We start from the raw sequence: 18093 nt of genomic DNA on the forward strand, positions 1-18093 counted from the left end.
AACTAAATATATCTAAGATGTTAGTTATCTAAGAGAGACATAGTAACTGTGCAGAAGAGTTATTTTTGCTAAACCGCAGACATGATATCTTCTTCATCTCTCAGGACTGTGTTTATTTCCTTACCTTATTACATCAAAGTCACGGTGGGTGAGAAATAAAGGAAATTAACCAGTTCATATTAAAACAAGAGATTGTGATTCATTTTGCGGGCATAGCTTAACTCTCACAGGGCCCTATTCAATTTGGATTTGGATTCAGCCCGAATCGGGGACAGTGATCTGATTTGTTGATCCAGATCACTGTCCCTAATTCAATTCGGCCAAACCCGAATCTGAAGATTCGATGCTGATTCAGAGTATCATTGATTCGGTCTTAGACACAGCTTTAAATTTTTTTTCTACATACCTCGAGGTCCTAGCACAGCTTGTGAAAGCTACGATGCTGGGGTGCATGGAGCATCCCACAGGAGCATTGGGGGGGGGGGGGCCCTCCATGTGCTTGGCAAGTAATTCGGGTCCACTTCCGGGTCCACCAGGGAGCATGTGGGGATCCTGCACACTCCCCAACTAGGTGATCGGCCATGGGGAGACCCCGGGTGCTCCCCAGACCCAGAAGGCACCAGTCGCCGAGCCAGGAAGGCATAGGGAGACCCCCCAGTGAGCTCCCCGGTAGACCCAAAAGTGCTTCTGGTCCACCTCAGGGTCTGCTGCCGAGTGCACTGAGGAGCCCCCTGTGCTCCTGTGGGACGCTCCATGCGCCCCAGCATTGCAGCGTTCATGAGCCACCTGCTACCTAGGGGTATGTAGGAAAAACATTTAAAGCTGTGTCTATGTCTGAATCGCCGAATCTTTCTGAATCGATTCGGAGAGATTAAAAGCGTTTCTGATTCGATTCAGATTCAGAGATTCAGCCACCAAATTGAGCCGAATCTCCGCCGAATCGAATTAGGAACCGAAGCTTCGCACAGCCCTACTGGCCATAGGTTTGGGCCTTATGAGGTCACAGACTATGTGATGGGAACAGGGCGTTCTGGGATGTAACATGGAGGTCCAAATGGCTGCCAACATGGTGACCAGGGGTTGGGCTTTCTGAGGTCACAGACCATGTGATGGGCATGTGGCAGGCCAGTAGAGGGTGCTCCTGCATTGAGCCACCCACCTCACTGTGCCCGACCACCTTCCAGGTTCCGAGTGCCTCCCTGGGGGTGCCTCATATCTGGCTGACCCCCTTCCTGGAGCACAGCCACTAGCCTGGGGGTAGAGCTGCCATCACCCAGGGATGAGCTTGATTCTGGCTCTGTATCCCCTGGGAAACACAAGCCTAGTAGCCCTCGAGGGTACTTGACTCACTTCAAGAACTTGGGATACTTCCCTAAGTCGGAAGCACAAGTAGTGGTCTCCCTTAGCTGAACCAAGGGGACCGCAAGGCATAATCTAGACCCACTCTAAATAAGTTTCCCACGCTAGGTACAAAGGAGAACTTTATTGGTTACAAGGAGTAGGGTTGGAATAGGGTACAGAGTTGAGTAGTATCAGAGAAATCCCATAAAGCAAATAGGGTGGCTGGAGTAGCCTTTGACCACACATCTGAGTTACTGCAAGCTATATATCTAGTTAGGTCTCAGGTAGCTTACTCACTCACATTTGCCTCATCCAGAGGCAGGTGGAGATTTCCTCTGGAGGCAGGCAGTTTCTTGATCATGAGTTTTGAGAGAGAGAGCAAGTTTCAGATGGTCCACCTCCTCTTTCTCTCTGAGTTTTCCTTATGGCTGCTTCTCCCTCCTCCTGGACAGTCCTGAACTTATACAGCCCTTATGACCTCATTTACCTGGTCCAATGGAGGCTAGCACCTGTTGGCTGTCAGCCAACCAATTTGAAATGCATTACTAGTTGCTGGGCAGACTGGCAGTCTCTAGCTCACCAGGGTGCCTAAGCCCCTCACCCAGGTATGTGATGCCAGTCACATAGGTAGAAGAAGCAGGTTTCCCCCCTCCCTCAGGAATGTATCCAGCTCAGGTTACCTAAAGAGATAGGGTAAGGTATGTATCCTCTGTTTGGCCCATCCTAACCAAATTGTCACAGAGCAGAGTTTGTGGGGAGAAACAGAGGTGGCCTTCTGCCACAGGGAACAGGTTGCTCTGGGAAGTATCATGGCAGTCAAGATGGTCACCAACATGGTGGCCGGGGCGGGCCTTCTGGTGTCATAAGGGCATGTGATGGGTCAGGGCTTCCTGTTCCAGGGCCAGAAACACCCCAAAATGGAGAACTTCTGGGGAAAGGACGGGGTTTCTGGTGGCAAAGGTCAGGGGTTAGGACCGGGAGTTCCAGTCCCAAGATTACAGCCAGTCCCAATATGGCATCCAGGGCAGGATGGCAGCCAGGAGGTGGGGCTAGGGGCAGGGCACCTGTCAAGGGGCAGGGCTTGTCAGTTTGACAAGAGGTGTGCCCTATATACTACTCTGGAAACATTGCTCCATTCCTTCCTTGGAAAAAGTTGTTTAAGAAGAGCTTGAACTAATGAGAGAGGCTGTTTTGTTTTCTTAATGGGCTGATAAACACTGAATTAGGGGTGATAAATAGTGCTGTGCAAAACGGCAGTGTTCCATTTCGACCAGCATTTCGACGTTTTGACAGAACAGCATTCTGTTTTGAATTTTGTTTTGATTCAAAACGTCTGTTCTGTTCTGTTCTGTTCCATCGAAACAGGGTAGAAATGGTTTCACCGTTTCGATGTTTCACTCATAGGATATAATGGGGGAGGGTCAAAACACCCTATAACTTCGTCATGTCTGGTCTGATTTAGATTAAACTTGCAGGAATGGTAGCCTCTTCTGAAGCCACAAAGCCTGCTAAGTTTCAAGGAGGTAGGTGCAGGGGATTCGGGGAAACTGTCACAGTCTGGACACCCTAGTTGTGAAGTAGTTTTTTCCTAATGTTGAGCCTGAAACGATCTTCCAGGAGTTTGTGACCATTACTCCTAGTTTTCCCCAAGGGTGACCTGGTGAACAGTTGTTCACTGAGCCCTAGATGTACACTTCTGATGTAGTGGTAAGCTGCTACCAAGTTCCCGCTCAGCCTTCTCATTTTCTGGCTGAAGAGTCCCAGGTCCCTCAACCTTTCCTCATATAGCTTGTCGTGCAAATCTCTGATCATATGGGTAGCCCTTCCTTGGACTCTTTCAAGCTTTACCACATCCTTGTTAAAGTGCAGAGCCCATAACTGGATGCAGTACTCCAGCTGCCATCTCACCAATGCCAAGCAGATCAGGAGAATCACTTCTTTGCAATGGTTTTGCTGATTTTGCTGAAGATGCATCAATTGATGCGTGCCAGGGTATTGTTGGCCCTGCTGGCTACAGCATCACACTGCTGGCTTATGTTCATACTGTGGTCAATTATTACCCCCAGGTCTGTGGTGGCAAGTGATGTGGGATCTTCAGTCCTGCTGCCTGATGAGAGGCAGCAGTTGCACAAGCACCCATGTCACAAGTTTTGCCTGTCAGCAGCAAGGGGTGCAGGGCCCCAGAACCCTTCTGCACCCATCTCCTTAACAGCTGGCAGGCTTTGTGGCCTCTGCAGGGGCTAGCAGGCCTGCAGCTTTCACCTTGCTGCGTCTTAACACACACAGTGTCACCCATGTCACAATTTTGCTTGTCTGCAGCTTGAGGTAGTTTCCCCCAAACCCCTGCACCTGTCTCCTTGAACCTTGGCAGGCTTTGTGGCCTCAGCAGGGACTAGCATGCCTGCAGTTTTGACCCTGCTGTGGCTTAACACATACACGTGACATGAGTTTTGCATTCAAGATTTTGGGGTGCAGTTTCCCTGAACCCCCTGCACCTATCTCCGTGAAACTCGGCAGGCTTCGTGCTCTCAAAGGGGACTACCATTTCTGAAAGTTTCATCCAAATCAGGCTATAAATTACCAAGTTATAGGTTGTTTCAACCTTCCCCATTATAGCCTATGGACAAAACGGCAAAACAGCAAAATGTTTCGACTAGCCTTGTTTTGTTTCATGGCTGTTTTGACTATATATATCTATTTAATTTCAATGTTGCTGTTTCAACCTCAGAATGAGTCAAAACAGCGTTGAAACAAAACTGGTGGAGAAATTTCGCACAGCCCTTGTGATAAACACTGTGTCATCAACTGCCTGCACTGCTGTTGGGGAAGGGAGGAACCCCTCCCTAATCAGAGCATCCTCCTGGGGCCTGAGGCCCTCCTGCAGCTCAGTACTGTTAAAGGAAGGGAGGGCTACTCTAACACCCCAGGCTTCTAACCTGAGCTACCATATGTGCCTGCATGTGCCTGCATTTCTGGAATGAAAAGGGATGTCTATCCATTTCCAAATCGGTTCAAGCTTTGCAGGTTAGACTAACCTGCAAAGATTGAATCAATTCAGGCTCAGGCTTTTTGAATGTCTGTCTCTAGCCATAGTGTCCACACTGCTCCTGCTCATGTTCAGTAGCCTTTGTGTTGGCTGGGTAGGAACACAGCAATGTATGCACGGTCTGTGTATATACATATGTCTCAAAATTGTAGCCAGGCAAAAACCCACAGCTACCAGGTGTTAGACACCAAAGGAGAGAGGGATCCCATGTATTAGTCCCAATCGTTGAGTGGTTAAAATGCTTGCCTATCTCTTGCTTCCTGGGTCAGTGTCCTAATCACAGAGCTACTGGTGCTAAAAACATGGAACATGTCTCCAGGACTTATATTTAGGTATTCACATATGTAGATCATGTAGCTGCCTGGCCAGTGCATAACATATGGAACTGTGACAGGACTGGTCCTCAGGGGCAGCTGTGATGTCCCTTTTAGTGACTATGTGGCTCCTGCCCTGCTCTGGCTACTCAGGTTTTCTTTTCCTGCCATGCCTTGATGGAGTTATTTGATTGTAAAAAGGGAGGATGTTCCAGGGTCCCAGAGCAAGCCCTCACCTGTTCTTCAGCCAACAGGTCCCTCCTGGACCCAGCAGGTCATAATCCTACCTCTCAAGCACTAAGTGGAGCCCTCCTGGCCCATCCATGCCCCAGGGCATCCACTGCCTTAAGGGTTATTCATGGCCTCTTCTTCCACTATGGCCATGCTCATGCCTCACAGAGTCTATATTCATACACCAGTTTGTACAGGCTTCATCCCCCTTGGCTTTAGCCTGCTGGTTACTCTTTGCTGTAGAAAGATAGCCATGTGTAAGGGCCAAAAATGCAACTTACACAACTGGGGAACTGCTATATACAGCACAAAGAGTAATAGAATTCTGCCCATGGTGACTTCATGATAGCCTTGCCCCACTGGTGAGGGGCCCCAAAATGAGAGAGTTTCCAATCCCAGTTCTGTCACTGACCTGATACATGACCTCACATAATTCCCTTCCTCTAAGTATCTGTTTTCCATCTGAACCAGGGAACTGAAAGAACTTTTTGAAGCAACTTAAGGAGTATGGATGTCACAGCCCTTTGCAAGTGCAAAACATGTTTCCTTTTGGGCTGTCCTCTGGGGTCCATGATGCTGCCCTGAGTGGGAGCAGCATGCAATTCACAAGGAGGTGGTTGTGTTGCCCTGAGGGGTCAGGCCAACACTCAGGACCTCAATATTGCGCTGTTAGACAGGAGGGTGTGGTGTACAATTGCACATATACAAAACACACACAAATCAATTAGGTGCATACACACACACACACTACCAGCTTAGGCACATACACATCCAAACCAGCCTAAACACATGCATACTTATCACCAATTCAAGCACATACACTACACACCTCAAAAGTTAGACACAGATCACTAATTTGTATATCATGCACACAATGCTATACATATATATATACATACACACACACACTAGCAACTCAGATACACACACGTTCAAAATAACCAGTCTAGGTTCATGCACACCTATCACCAGTTTAAGCCTCTACACACTACACACACCAAATTTAGATATAATCAGTTACCAGTTACCAACACCTGCACATCCAATACACATACATGGATTACTAATTTATATACCACACACACACACACACACACACAATGATAACTGTATGTGTGTGTTTTCACTAGTTTACACACATACCACCCACCTACACGTACACACAGGTGAGTTCCTAAGTTGGGTGTTGTGATATGTATGTATGTATGTATGTGCTTGGTGTACTTGGGATACCTGGGGAAAGGTTAAGGTAAGAAAGTAGAAGTGTAGGGAGTTAAAGTTACCAGGACTAGAACTGGTAGACTACAGGGGCCTGGGCTGAAGAACTAAGGCTTGGGGGTAACTTTAGGTTAATTGATCTTAATTGATTAAAAGACAATGCCCAAAGCCTGCAGAACAGGGAAGCATGCGGGCACAGCGGCTGGGTCTGGAGCCAGAGCTACGGGGGAGTTGAAAAGGTAGGTAGGGAGAGGGGAAAATGGGACTAAGGGAAAGTATGAGTGTTAAAGAGGGGCTCTGAGTGTAGGGAGCCAGAGGATGGCTCCAGGGAAGCTAGAGAAGTTGCAGGGAGCAGCAGTAGGTGCTGGAAGCTGGAGAAAGGCTCCAGCTGCTGGAGAAAATGGCAGAACAACTAAGAGGAGCTGGGAAGCTGCAGGAGTGGTGGGGGAGGATTACAGAAAGTGCAGGGGAAGCCTGAAAACAGAGAGACGAACAGCAGAAAATCACAGAAAAAGCAGCAGGTGGCAGGGCAGCAGGAAAGCAGAGAAAGGCAGCAGAAAGTCACAGAGAAAAGGCAATAGGAATTGAGAGGAGATCAGGAAACTAGTGGAGAGGGGTGGGGGCTAGAGCTGAGAGAGAGAATGAGGCTGGAATTTAAGATAAGGAAGGGACTGGGATGTAAAACATGACCCAACTCGGGGTTGCAAATGACAGTGGTTTTATTGAACAGGGGAGATGGTGACACAATGTCTTATTGGTTCCCTTGCACACACACACACTGGCAGCAGGGGTTAGAGAGGCTTGGTGCAGGGGCTGAAGTCCACTGAAGCCCAGGAGGAGAGACAGAAACAGAGAGAGAGAGTGTCCAAATTGTAGGAGGAGGTGTGCAGGTAATATCTACCTATCCAGGCTAGAAAGGGGTCCTTGCCCAGTAGATGTTGTCCAGCGGGGGGGTCGTTGGCAGGGCCTCTGGGTGGATAGGTGGTGTGGTATGATGCTGGTCCAGATGGAGAGGGTGTCCCACTGGGTCTGTCTTCACTGTCCCTTTTTATAGGGGCAGACCTTGTGTGACCCTAGTGACAGGAGGCATGCCCAGGCAAGGGTCAGCCCCTGGTGTGCTGAGCATGTGTGCTCCATGCAGGGATGTGCAGTTTTAGGTGTCTGTAATGATGAGAGTTGCTGGTTCTGTAGGGTCTTTTGTCTTTCAAATACTGGTCTTGTCTCAGATCCTGGGTGAGGTCCGTGGTTCCTGGGTGAATCAATGCAAGGTGATGGCCCAGTCATTACAGGCCATTCAGTAGAGGCCTGCTACCATGGTATTTCAATCATTCCCAATCATTTTCATTCATCCGGGAGCCAATTTACATGGGAGGGGTACGTGACTCATACAGTTGCGACATGGGATGCCCAGGCAGAGGACAGAAGATGGAGGCTTGACATATAAAATGGAAACTTGACATGACTTTGGTTCACTTACAAACACAGGCCTAAACCATACAATATCCATATGAAACAATAAAAATCAATACACAAATGATAATAATACAATATACAACAGTAAGAATCAATGCAAACCTAATAATAATACAATATAAAACAGTGGATATCCAAAACCAAAAACTTGCTACCAAAATAAAAATGTTTAAAGCTTATCCTAAGTCTGAGCTCACCTATACTTATCCATAGGGAATAGAGAGGGAGAGAAAAGGTCAGAAATGGTTGGGGAAGGGGAGGGAATGCATTTTAAAATAAATACAAAATAAAAGAAAAAAAACTGGGGGTTTTGCTACAGTTGTACTAATTCAGAACACTTCAGAGATCTCCTGCCTGCTTTCATTCATGCTTATGTAGCAGCCTGGACAGCACATGTGCTGAGGTATGAACCCTCCTACCACTAACCTGTTTCCATGTGCTTCTTTCCAGCACTGAAGCACAGTAAAGGGCCCTGCTGCACACCTTTGCCCACACCACTCTGACTTTGGGTGATGTTCGTGGGACATCAGCAGGGAAAATCCCTTTCTCACAGAGCTGGCAGTGTTAATTCACAACCCTCCTGCTGAGTTTCATGTCATGCACCAGGAACCTGGTACATTTGAGCCCATTGCAACTGCTATATTCTGATTTATGGCTCTCTCTCATGTTTTCCCCTCCTTTCCTTTTCCTTACCAGTGGAGATGCTGAAGGCTGCATGCTTTCCTTAGGAAAGAACAATTACTTGTGTACTCCAAAAGCTAGGCCTAAAATCTGATTTTTTAAAATTTTTTTTTACTCTACCACATTTTGGATCTCAGAGTTTAAAGAATACAGAAGGTCTCTTATACTTTCTGGATAGTAAGCTCTCTTTGGCTTCCTGTGGGATTCCCAGCACAGCTTTCAGGGAACTGGGAGGAGGCAGAGGGAAGTCCAAGCAGACATTAGCATTTGCTGCCAATGGTCTTTAAAAAAAAGAAAAAGAAAATTGGCAAGAACAAAAGATCAAATAAAGTCATGTTAAATTTAGCCCCTCTAGGGCAGGGAGAAAGTTTCTCAAAATGCTTGCATGGACACTGTCCACAAAACAGCACAGACCCAGAATCCAAACCATCTGCTCTCGAATAAAGCCTTACTAGAAGCTCCCTGCTAGGCCTGTGCCAAGTGGGTAGTATTCACTTGGGATTTAGCCAATTTGGAGGGCAGTGATTCGATCCGTTGATTCAAATTACTGTCCCGAATCAATTCGGCCAAATCTGATTCAGAAATTTGGCTGCTGCCGAATCTCCAAATCTGTCAGGCCCATCACCCGCAGCCCGGCAATGGCTGCCCCGCCTGCCCCAGCTCCCGGCACTTTGAAAAAAAAAAGCCCCAACTCACCACGTGCTGCCCAGCAGGGGGGTGATCCCCACTGCCCCACGCTGCAGGGGGGGTTCTGCACGTGCCTCCTGCCCCCCCCCCCCCCCCCATGGCTGCCTTGCCCACCGCAGCTCCAGCCCTTTAAGAAAAATAAAAAGGGGAAAACACCCTGGACTCAGCACTCCTGCTGGCAGGGGCAATCTCCACTGCCCCCTGCCATGTGGGGGGGCTCTTCCATGAGCCTCCCCGAAGCCCTGAGGTACCACTGGAGCAGTGAGTCCTGGAGCTTTTTTCCATTGCTTTTTTTTTTTTAAAGGGCCACAGCCACAGTGGGCAGGGCAGCCATGGGGGGGGGAGGGGGGGGCCTGAGGGAGTGGGGGGGGCATCGGGGAGCTTGTGCAGAGCCCCCCATGCAGTGTGGGGCAGTGGGGGGGGGGCAGCAGGGATCACCCCCCACCTGGCAGCACCCGATGAGCACCGGGGCTTTTCTTTAAAGCGCGAGGAGCTGGGGCAGGTGAGGCAGCCGTGGGGTGGGGGGGGAGTGGGCAGGGTTTGGGGGGGCTGGGGGAGCAGGCAGGTGCTGGGGGCTGGCAGGGGTCCCCCCATGGTCCCCTCCACCCTCCCCCACCCCATACTTACCAACTCGGGAGTCCAGCTGCAGCTCCTTGCTGCAGCCACCGGGGACTGTCCAAATCATCAGAGCTCTCTGAAACTTTTCCGAAGATTCGGAGAGCTTTGAATCGATTTGGGCCTTTTAATTGGTCCCCTGATTCAATTCGGATTTGAAAATTCAACCGCCGAATCGGGCTGAATCTCCTCTGAATCGAATCACCACCCGAAGCTTTGCAGTCTTACTCCCTGCTACACAGACACAGCAAGAGGGAAAGGCAACCAAGGAACTAGCTGATCATCTTGGCCACTGCATGCTGAATAAAGCCCCCATGAGAGAAATTTTAGGATCTGAGTCCAAACCTTACCAGATCATAAATTTCAATTTCACTTCAGCTTTACCAATGCATTTGTTTGTTTTAATTTAAGATGCTATGTGCTACAACCCACGCCGCCTTCCAAAGCTAAGGGTGCTGGGTAGGGATGGGAGATTCTCGCAGGACTTAGTTCTTCAGAGCCATGTTACTGACTCAAGGCTCAAAGCACTGTCTTCAGATGAGAAACTTGTGCATGATAATGGTAATGATAATACTCCTTTCTTAGAGACAAAGGGTTTTTTTAACTCCCAAATCTGAAGTGGTTTCCAACTCTTGGGTCAAGCATTTCTCGGGTACATAATTCCTTTGCTTCCTGCATTGCTCTGCGCTGGTAAAATGTTGCCCAGTTTTACCCAGAAAGTGGCTACATTTTCGTAAAGCTTAAATACATAAATGCATAAATAAATAAATGAGGGTTTTTTTTGTACAGTTTGCAAAATTTTGGGGATCCTTTGAGGTGCAAACAACTCTAGAAATACAAGCTAATCGTTATTAATAAGCAAGACACATTTGGTTTGACCAATCAGACCTCTCAGCAACACACAGGAGGTCCCAAACATAAAATGGGACTGCACCATGGTTACTTTTGACAGGATGAAAACTACTTTATATATTTTTAAATGGGCAGGGAAGGAAAACAGCTGAAAGGTCCATGGAGAGTTCATTGTCTGTGGTGTAATCTGTAAATCCAGTCATTCAGGAAGCATTTTTCCCGGTTTTCAGTTTGGGAATCAGCCATCTTGTCCCTGATGCTCATGGTTCGGTGCTGCTCAAAACTGCTTCCTCTGTTATCAAAGGAACCTCCTTGTCAGGACAGGTGGAAAGGGTCTGGTGGGACCCTGATTCCTCACGTGCAGCCAATGGTGAAGTCAGCACGGTGCACATCTAGGCTCAGGAAAGCCAGGGTTTTATGTCTCCACTTCAATGCTTTATAATCCAGTGGCAGCAGGTCAGGGAGGGTTTCAAACAGGGAAATTTTTGCCACTGATCCAGTATAAATGTTTTCTTTAGCGTATGCTGGGAGGGGGGTTGGGCAGAGGAGTGCAGCTGCTGAGGGCCAGGAGTACTCACACAAGAGGAATGCCAGAAGAATGCAAGCAGAACAGCTCAACATGTTTTCCCTGTCAAAGTCTAGTCCCTGGGCAAAAATGAGCAGCCAGCCCCCTCAACTCCATGGCTTCCTGTCCCACTCTTTTCCCAGCCTCCATGGGGAAGAGGGCCAGGGATTCATAGGAAAGCAAGGCCTGTTCCACATAGACCATGCTAGATAAGGACAAGGAGGCATGGCACTCTCTATCATAGCACTGCCAATACAGGGATTGCTACTGCTGTGGACTGCTGGTCAAGACTTCCTGTCACATTCACAACCCCTCTCCCCCTCTCCACTTCTGCTGATCACTGTCAGAAAAGAGAAAGGACTGAAAAACATCAGTAAAAACTTCCAATTCATAGTTAGTCCCTAACACTGCCTGGAGGTATCCTGCATTGCAGTGAAATCACTAAACTACGAGCTACCTCTTGCTATTCCACACAGAGACCCATCTGTGCACCTCAGTGTCTAGGCTATTGCAGGCAGGTTGTGGAAAGCAAATCCCATCTGCCTCAGAAGCTGAAAGTGAGATATGGGAAAGAACCAGAAATTTCCGTTGCTGCTGCCAGCCTTGTTAAGGAAACGTGTGCTCAGTAGAGCTGCAGAGTATGCTGTATACCACCCTGCTGAGAGCTCTGTGGCCTCTACTTCGTGTTGGTTGTGTTACCACACCCGCAAACACTTCAACAGCTAGAGAAGAGCTTTCATTTAGTGCCTGACACATCCAGCCTAGTGCAAAAGGAAAAATGTTTCCCACTGACCCCCGGCAGGGAAGAATCAAGTCACAAAGGCCCCCTCACCTTTACCTGCTCAGTGCTTTGCATTTCCCAAGAGGCAGCACATCATGAACCATGTGCACAGTGACATGAGGTGCAGAATCCTATTTCACTTACATGCCCAAAGAGCAATTTCATAGCTGCCATTTTTGGCACTTATACAGCTTGCTGGGAACTCATTGTGATACAGGTTCAAATCCCCTTTAGTTGAGGGGGGCCAAGGCCCTGGGTCTCCTTCTTCTCAGGCAACTGCCAGTGGGTTAAGACACAAACCCCTCCTCTAGGTTTTTTCCAGAATTTTGAGACTTATGACCAGCTATGTGCGTGAAGCTGCATGCCTGCCCAGCCAGAGCATGGACAACTGTGCATGCTTAGTCACTGTGTGGACACTTTGCATGTCCACACTGCACACAGTTGTAGGACCACAAGGTGTGCAAAAGCACCAACAATGACAGGTATGCTGGGTAACTGCCATTTGGGCATACGAAGTGAAATAGGATTCTGCCTGGGAACTGAGTCACAGCTCTAAAACCCTTCATCAAAAAGATTCACTCTCAAGCCTGACAGCAACCCGCTGTTGCAGTCCTTGGAGCAGCCATTAGAGGGAGATATGATCATAGGCAACTAGGCAAGTGAATGATACCGGCACTGGCTGGGATGGGGCTTGAGGCCTCACAGGTGGTCCACGGTCCCCAGCCTGTTACTACTGCACACGGATTAAGCGCCCTGGAGCCCAGACATTAGCTCTCAACATGCCAGGCCACCACTGTGTCTTTAAGTATGACGCACTGCTGCCACATCCCAGCCTCCCAAAGGTGGACAACAAGGCTGGGCTCAGGTCAGGACTCCCGAGGCCTTTTGCCATCTCTCTTTTCTTTCCAGAGCATCAGAGAGGGTGCTCCGGGCTTCGCTGCAAGCAGGGAACCGGGCTGAACTCGTCATCACCTCATAGGAACTGATAAGACACTCTGAAGGGGAAGGGAAAGAGTGCTCCCGGGAGCAGAGGGCCTGGCTCTGCCTAGGCACAGAAAGAAGCAGCAGCCTCCAGCGCTGCGGGAGTCACCCCCGGGGCGGATGCAGGGGGGTGCACTGGGGCACTTGCCTCCAGCCTTTGGTTTCTGCTCCAGCCACTGTTGACAGCGCAGCAGCATTTGCAGCCAGGAGGCGCCGAGGGGGTCACTTGGTTTCACGGCTCCTCATCCTGTACCGGGGCCTCCGCAGCTGCTCACCCCGGGTGGGAGCCACCCCCGCCTTGCCCCGGCCCCGCGGCTGCTCCCGAGCAGCAGCGCCGCGCTCCCAGCCCGCTCCTGGCTCGGCCCGCCGCGCCCCCGGGGCTCGCTCCCGTCTGAGCCGAGAGCCGGCCGGGCTTGGCGCCCCCGCACAGCGCCCAGGCTCCGCCGCCGGGGGGCCCACGGCGGCCCCGTGCCGCCTGCTCCAGACCCAGCCGCAGCCGCCGGGCAAGGAGCAGAGCGGGGCCGCGAGCCGCGCCTAGAAGCCGGGAGCTGCCGCCGAGCCGCGCCGCGCCGCGCCCACCGTCCCCGCCCCAGGTCCCGGCCGCGCGGCGGAGCCCAGCCGCAACAGGGGCGACTGCCGCCGCGAGGAAGCGAGGCCGCGCCCTGCCCCGGCCCGGCCCGCACAATCTCGACGGCTGCGCCCCACCTCCCCTGCACCCCGGGCCCTCCGCCTCGTGGCCGGGCGCCCGGGCCGGAGCACGCGTGGGGCGGGGCGGGGCGGCCCGGGCCGGCCCGGCCCAGCCGCTGAAGCCACCCCCCACGGTCCCTAGCCCCGCGCCGCGGCCAGAGCGGGAGCGGGAGCGGGGCCGGCCCGGGGCAGCGCGGAGCGGCCGGCGATGCCGTTCTACAAGCGCACGGTGCTGCCCCGCCGCCTGCGCCCCGGCGCCGCCGCGCTGCCGCTGGCCGAGCTGCGCGATGTGTGTAGCCTGGCCGCGCTCACGCTGCTGCGCCAGCTCGCCGACCTGTGCGGCCACTCCCTGGCGCTGCTGGGCGACATCGAGGGGCACCTGCTGGCGCTGGGGCGCCGCGCCGGGAGCCTGCACCGCCGCCTCGGCCGCCTGCGGGCGCTGCTGCGCCGCCGCCCGCCGCCGCCCCCCGCCCGCACAGGTAAGGCGCCCCTGGCAAGCGCTGCGCGCGGGACTCGAGCACCTGCTGGCGCGACACACCCCTCGCTGGTGCCCTGGGCGGCGGCTGGTGGGGCGCAGGCCGCTTTCCAGCCCAAAAGGAGGCAGTGAGCCTGTGAGGGAGGTCAGGGCGGCCCTCCGCGCCTGGCTGGATGACGGCAGCGGCCAGACCCGGCCTGGGCTGAGCTGAGAGGCAGTTGCTGGCACCGCTCCAGTCTTGCTGAAGCCAGCCAGTTTGTCCGTCCGTCGGTGAAGGGCTCTGTCTAGTTGCCCGTGGCTGTGGTTTCTGGTGTTCACTGAAGAGCAGGAGGAAGGTCCCTGGTGGGCTGCCCCTGGATGAGCCGCCCCGGCTCCGAGCCTCCGAGAACCCTCCCAGAATCCCATTCACCCCTGCCCCTGCCCCACTCCACTCCCTCACTGTGGGGGCCTCAGTGTGCACCCCCCGCCCCTTCTTCACACAGTAGACTGAGACTTGCCTGCTGTGCTGGGCACTGATCCATACGCCAGGCTGTGATCCTGCCAGTGATCCTGGCTGCATGTCTGAGTCTGCGTGTCCCTTTCCCTGTCTGCTGCAGCCGCCCAGAGTCTGCAGCCAGGCTGCCCTGTGGCCCTATCCACTGCCCCGCGTTTGGGGAGGCTAAGCCCCATTAGCCCTAGCCTTCCACCAACTATGATAGGTGGTCTCCTTTATGCTTAACCCGCAGCTGCTGCTGAGTGTCAGCTTTTAAACACAGGTACACAGCAACTTCAGGCTTGTGTCTGCTTTGCACTTGGCATCTTCATCCATCCCGCAAACTGCCCAGCACCATCTCAGTGGGTTATATATAGTCTGATGCACATAGCCTGTCAATAATGCAGGTATATGGCATGTCTCCTATTACCCAGATTCTGTCTTCACATTAAAAACAAAGGGTCCTAAGTAGAGAAAAAAGAAGGGCTAAGCTCCAGCAATGTTCACAGCCCTTCCTGCATGCGCAAAGTAGAATGGGGTGAGTTTAGCAAAGAGCAGCAATAGTCTTAGCTATGCCTTTCCTTTATTTTTGTCAGGACATTGGGCCTTTTCCAGGCTAGTGGCCAAGTGAATGTTTCACACTGCATCCCAGGTTACTGGGAGCTTCTTCAGTTAAGACACTGTGACTAACAGTGAGGTGTAAATACTAGCCAAAAGATTTAACCCTTGTGTCTGCACAGCAGTCCACGCAGCCCTGATTCAGTACCCAAAGCCCTGCCCCGACATGCACTGGACTTAGTATAAAACTTAACATGAATCCGGTGCGGCTCATTGTTCCAAAATGCTAGTCGGTAGTATGAAAGGGTCTCCAACAGGCAAAGCCCAGTTGGAAACAGCTACTTCAAAAACTTCAAGCTTTCCAGTGCAATCTTATTGTCTGTGGCTAAGTGCTTTTTTGCTGGTATATAGGTTTCTGCTTAAGATACTGAAGTTGTATCCTGTTTTCCTCATCTAACTCTCCAGTTTCCACTGGGTCTGAGCTGTACCAATGTGCTTTTAGGGAGCAGGGTTGTTTTTGTAGTGCTTTCATTTCCAGTATCAAACATGGCTTTGGCACAAACTTCTGTCAGGTCAGAATTTGAAGCTGTGTTTTGAAGGAGTTTAAATACTCTAATTTAAGATTAAGCATTTAATTCAAGTACATTTCCTCTAAACTCTGAACTTTTGGCAGGCCGAGTCCCTTGCATTTTCCACAAACTCTCTTGTGTGCCATCTCTTGCTCAGTTTGAGTGCTCTGCATGGAGCCAGGGAGAATTGCTGCCAGGCTCCCACACTTTGTTTCCTGTATTCTGGGAGCAAACCAAAGTTTTCAGACTCAGCCTTTCAGATGCATTTCTATTGCAGGCCTTGGTGCAACAACTGAAACCTAAACAGCATAAGCGGCATGAAAGGACAAGGCTTCCACATCTCAAGGCAATCACAGAAGCAAAGCCTGGCTAAATTAATAGTTTTTTGAAGCAAGAAAGGACTGTTCTGGTCCTCTTGTCTGAGCACTTGCAGGACATGGGTCAAAGAATTTCACTGAGTAATAATTGTGTCAAAACTTGTCATAAGTTGTATTGAATCTCTACATACTGTTGACTTGGTATGACAGGTGTTTAGGGATGGATATTCCAGGGGGCTGACATTTTACACTGCTTGGGCAACAAGGTTTTGTCTGACAAATTGCAGACTTTTAGCATCATCTAATTTGTAGGTTTTCAGGCAGAGATCTTTTTTCTTTCTTTCTCTGTAAAAAGGGACAAAAATAGAAAATAGACCCTAGCCTGGAAAGGGCTTGCATAAATCATCTCTGCCCTCAGCACACTGGTCTTTCAAGGCTAGTCACTTCCCACTGTGAAAAGGCAGTGTGCCAGGGGCACTGAGCAGGGAAGGAGGGCAGCTTTGCTGTGTCTAGAAACTGGGACTGGGTCAAGGTTCATTGGCAGAGCTGGTCCACATCCTGTCTCTGCTGCCAGGCACCTGTTTCACCTCTCAGGCATAAACAGCTTTGAGAAGCCTTAGTGGCTGGGAGCAGGGAGCATGCTGCTGTAGTTGGGAAGCGAGAAAACCAGGCTTATTTATTGGGATTCAGGTAGGACTGGGGACAGCAGGGGAGAGAGAGAGAAGATGATAGCTTTGTTTATGGTGCTCTTCCCCTGGCTGGTTTTAAGGTTGAGTCTTGCCAGGGCTGGGGGTGGTGGAGCCATGGTCATATTGGGTTTGTTCTAGTCACCATCCTTGGCTTGTAAAGTGTCTCCCTAGCTCTGGATAGCACAGTGCATCCATCTTAGTGCAAATCTTGTAAGCCTTCTTCTTGTCACTGTTACCTGTGCGTATTGTGATGGGTCCACATCTGCTGGCAGATGCTCCCATGATAGCAATCATCAGGTCAGCTCATGCCACTTATGTCTGGCCAAGAGGTTGTAGCCATTTCTCTTGGATATGGGGGCCTAGAGGCTTGATTAGTGCCATGCATTTTGTGTGCGGATAGACGTCTATCCAGAAAACTTAGCACAGATGCAGCTTCTGCTTGCTAAGCGGTGCCAGTGGCTGCAATGTTATAAGTGCTCTGAAATTTGCACTTCCTGTCATTTCCTGGATGCTACAGGTTCTGCCCCATAAACAGCTTCAGGATAAAATAAGGCAATTGTTCTCCACTGGGGGTCTGTGGCCCCCTGGGAGGCCACGAGCAGGTTTCAGGGGGTCCACCCAGCCTGGTATGGGGAGAGCTGCCTTCCCCCACCAGGGCTGAGGCAAGTTCTGAGGAGGGGGTGGGCCTCCATCTTGCAGACAGGTGGGCAAAGCTCCACACTGCTGCTGCTCAGGTGAGTGGGGCCCTGGGGCTTCCTACTGCTGAGCCTCACCTGCTGCACCCAGAACTGTGTGGGTGAGGCTGGGGAGCTGGGCACTTGTTGTGGCACAGGTGGGCCATGGAGTTTTTATAGCATGCTAGGGGAGGGGCCTCAGGAAGAAAAAGGTTGAGAACACCTGAACTAAAGCACTGTATAAGAAGTGTTACTGCCCTCCATTTGCTTGGATTACAAACATGCCCAGGTGTCAGGGTTCTGACTGCAGTGTAAAATCTTCCAACTTTAAAATGTACCTCTTGGTTTTTATGTTCCCTACTGGGAAATTGATGGGAAAGAAAAGAGTCTTCTCAAAACAGTAAAAAGAAGATGCATCACTTACAAGGAGCACGGGAGAATTTTCCTGGGCTGGTTATAACTTGAGTAGCCACGTGGATTTCAATAGACTTTTTCAAGCAGCGTAGTGTGAATACTTCTTATCCAATTATTGTGAAGCGTTTTGCAGCATCCATTACTGAGCAGCCCTTTGAGTGTACCCACTTCGAAGGCATGGAAGTCAGGGTACTGGTAACTTAATAGGTTTGCCCAATGTCACATCAGTTAGTTAAATGTGAATGACACCCAGGAGTCCTGGCTCCCAATCCTGTCCTTCAGAGCACTGGACATGTCTCAATAGGCACAGCACAAGAAGTCAGGATTCATGACACTACATCCCAGCTCCAACCAGACAATAGAGGCTATTTGTTGGCTGGAGGAAGTTGTAAGGCAGAGACTACTGTTCACTGTACCATGCTGAAAAGCTGCTTTTTGACTGCTAAAAGATCA

General features: G+C 50.8%; 1 protein-coding gene across 2 annotated transcripts in view; it reads left to right on the top strand.

Moving 5' to 3' along the window:
- Positions 1 to 13432: 13432 nt before the first annotated feature.
- NHSL2 (NHS like 2) overlaps positions 13433 to 18093 on the top strand; it is a 175729-nt gene continuing 171068 nt past the window's right edge. The window contains exon 1 of one of the 2 annotated variants that reach the window (XM_059732670.1): positions 13433 to 13951. In XM_059732670.1, coding sequence (XP_059588653.1) covers positions 13681 to 13951 — 271 coding nt within the window. In that variant the 5' untranslated portion in view covers positions 13433 to 13680. The remainder of the gene's footprint in view (positions 13952 to 18093) is intronic. The other variant, XM_059732671.1, reaches the window with a different exon arrangement.

This window comes from Alligator mississippiensis, chromosome 8 (genome assembly GCF_030867095.1).
Source record: "Alligator mississippiensis isolate rAllMis1 chromosome 8, rAllMis1, whole genome shotgun sequence".
Lineage (NCBI taxonomy): Eukaryota > Metazoa > Chordata > Crocodylia > Alligatoridae > Alligator > Alligator mississippiensis.